The sequence below is a fragment of the Cryptomeria japonica genome, chromosome 1 (genome assembly GCF_030272615.1).
Source record: "Cryptomeria japonica chromosome 1, Sugi_1.0, whole genome shotgun sequence".
In the NCBI taxonomy this organism is placed as follows: domain Eukaryota; kingdom Viridiplantae; phylum Streptophyta; class Pinopsida; order Cupressales; family Cupressaceae; genus Cryptomeria; species Cryptomeria japonica.
In genome coordinates, this window is record NC_081405.1 from 107,077,943 (window position 1) to 107,081,392 (window position 3,450).

At 28.9% G+C, this 3,450-nt stretch overlaps 1 protein-coding gene across 1 annotated transcript; it reads left to right on the forward strand.

Moving 5' to 3' along the window:
* The first annotated feature begins 2,130 nt into the window (after positions 1-2,130).
* Positions 2,131-2,805, forward strand: LOC131040634 (germin-like protein subfamily 1 member 1). The gene has a single exon (XM_057973589.2). The coding sequence runs from the start codon at positions 2,131-2,133 to the stop codon at positions 2,803-2,805; it is 675 nt and encodes a 224-aa protein (XP_057829572.2).
* The last annotated feature ends 645 nt before the right edge of the window (positions 2,806-3,450 follow it).

Here is a 3,450-nt window from a genome sequence, read left to right on the forward strand (position 1 = left end):
AGGCTAAATTTAAGGTAACATAGTCTTTTACAATAAACCATAATTCCAATAAATTAAATACATATGAAAAAATTGCGAAGACCTTCTTGGTAGGAACTCCTATAATCTATCTCCTTAAGTACACTCTAGGCAAGAACATTGTTGGAGCATTTTTCTACCCTACCACGAAGAAATATTTAAATGTAGGAAAACATAAAAGAAGATGAAGTCCTAATGAAACTGTCCAATCAACCATAATGAGGGACCTAAATAACCATAATACAATTGCAATATAAACATAATGACAACTATTATGGTGAAGGTATCCCATGCATTGAAGAAAGTTTTCTATAGATAGGAGTTTGCATGGTGTCATTGGACATACACCTCATCATTTGAAAATACACTCTAAAATCTATTTCCTTCAGTAGAACTATTATTGGCTTTGTAGTCAAATGACTACAGGAAAGCGTTTGGGAGTTTTGATTGTTTTGTTGCAATAACATATTAGTATAGAAAAACACTCTTCATAATGAAAGCCATGGGAAGTTAAACTTTGTATTAACTAGAGTATAAAATCCTATTTGGCCAAATAAAAGAGCCATTAAAATAGGCTTATCAATGGGTTTAGTAAATTTCTGGTGAACGCATGGATGACACATTATAATAAAACATATTTGATAGTTTCTATCTAGGCATGTACAAGATTGCTAGATGATGTCCTTAATATAATTAAAGGTACATGAGGTTTGTTCCCATGTAATAATATTACACATCTAATGATTTCGTGTGAGAGAATAACATAATCTCCTTCGATACCTTGTAAATTATAAAGATCTACCAAGCTTATTTGTAACAATAAGTTCCTCCTAATGGGAGAGTCTTAAGAGGTAACTATGATATCTCAATATTATAGAAATGTCTCAAGAGCTGATAGAGACATTTCAAGATTGCAAAGAAGAATTATATATGCTTAGTATTGTAGAGACATATGGGGTAATACTATTTAATACTTGATTAAAAGGTGACTCACAGAAAAAGTGAGGTGATAAATAAATTTATTAAAGAAATTGTGATTTAAGTTTATTTAATTAATACTAATAAAAGATTGAAAATATTAATTAAAAAAATTCTATTATAAAGGGTGGTCTTATTTAAACAGTGTTTAATGTTTTACTAAAGGTAAATTATAGAAATGGAATACAATTTAAATTTATTAAATATTTTTAAACATATTTAATTAATTCTATTGGAAATAATAATAAGACACGATCAAATATGAAGGATGACTAAATGAGACGATAAATAAATTTATTTAATAAGTGATTTAAGTTAATTTAATTACTTCTTTAAATACAATCTAAATAAAGGATGAATATAATTAAAGGTGAATTATAGAAGAAATGACTATAAAAAATTAGTTTATTAAATAAGTAATTTAAATCTATTTAATTATTATTATTTATTGAGCAAGCAAGGAAGGACTCTATCAAAAAACAATCAGTAGCACAAAATAGATAGAAGCACACAACTAGAAAATAATTTTATTAAATAAGTGATTTAAATCAACTTAATTATTATTATCTATTAAGTAAGCAAGGAAGGATCCCAATCTCATACAATTAACAACATAGAAAAATAGATAAAATTAGATAGGAACCAAATTTATCAAATAAGTGATTTAAGTTTATTTAATTAATGCTAAGAAAGGATTGAAAATATTAATTAAATAAAATCTTATATAAAGGGTGGACTTAATTAAATAATACTTGATGTTTAATTAAAAGTGAATTATACGAAAAATAGAATAAAAAATAAAATTATTAAATGAGTGTTTAAATTTATGTAATTAATGATGTTGAAAACATTAATTAAATAGGACCAAATATCAAAGATGTTAAATAATGTAAGATTTAATTAACTGTAAATTATAGAAATAAGGGGATAATATTTTTTTAAATGATTTTTATTTATTTTATTAATATTTTATTGTTTCTCCTACCTACCACACCTATTTCTTACCTACCCTTATTTCTTATTGAACCAAATGTCATATTTATGTGTTCACATATCCATATAGCCTTGCTATATAAGTAGACTCCATATCTTAAACACAAAAAAAGCATTGCAAAGCTCTATTCCTTAGATCCAATGGCTTCGCTACCTCTATCTTCCATTCCTCTCCTTTTCCTGCTTCTAATTCCCTCTATAACTGCAGACCCAGATGCATTGCAGGATTTCTGCGTAGCAGACACCAAATCCTCCACAACTTTCTTCAATGGCTTGCCTTGCCTGAATCCCAGTGAGGTCACCGGAAAACATTTCACAACATCTGTTCTGAACAAGCCGGCAAATACTTCAGGCAACCCATTTCTGTATGGTGTGACAATCACAAGCCCACAGGCATTGCCGGGAATCAATACTATGGGAATTGCACTAGCTCGTGTAGATGTGGAAAAGGGTGGTCAGGTGCCTCCTCACACACACCCAAGGGCCGATGAATATGTTTACATTATGGAAGGAACATTTAATGGGGGATTTGTGGATAGCAACAACAATTATTATTCTCAGACTGTGAAGGCTGGCGATGTGTTTGTGTTTCCCAGGGGGACAATTCACTTCCTTCAAAACATTCATGACGGTCATGGATATATGTTGGCTGGATTTAACAGTCAGAATCCAGGGCTGGCTGTTACTTCATTGCAAACATTTGCTTCCAATCCGGCCGTTCCTCCCCACATTCTTGCCCAGGCGTTTCAGATTAGTGAGAAGGATGTGCGTAAGATTAGAAAGAAACTTGGGGGCAGTGGAGGCTATGGTAAGTGATCTTGTCAATGTTGTCGTTTCATCTGGTTTAGGAGGTGTTGAAGAAATAAGTCTGGTTTTTGTTTTTCAATTGGGAGATGAAGTAAGAAGATTTCCATGAAGTCATCTAGAATTCAACAATTTACTTATATCAGCTCTTTTTGAAGGAATAATACTTGTTTTACTTAATTGAACGATGCCAATTATTGTCAATGTTGTGGTCATTAAGAGTTGTTGGAAAAATAAACGTGGTTTTCATTCTTCAAATGGCATGTTCTTCTTTGCTGGATTAAAATAAAGAAATGGTTGGGAAGTAATGTGTATGATTTGTTTATATCAATTTTAGAAGGAATAATATTTATTTTATTTAATGGAGTGATGAAAATATAACATATAACAAGTGCTATATGATGGCTAGTATTTGCCTTGTTTTTAGTATAGTTTTAATGATAATTATATTTTAAAAATTATAATAATTAAGAGAAAAAAATTAAACATAATTATTTCATAATAATTAAAATTTTACTAAAAAAATAATATAAATTAAAGAAATCTTAATAAATTTTTAATTTCACAAAATAAAGTAAGATTTAATTATAGTTATATTAATGTTAATATAAAATGTACAAATTGATAATTTTTATTTGTTATTTATTATTTCAAAAA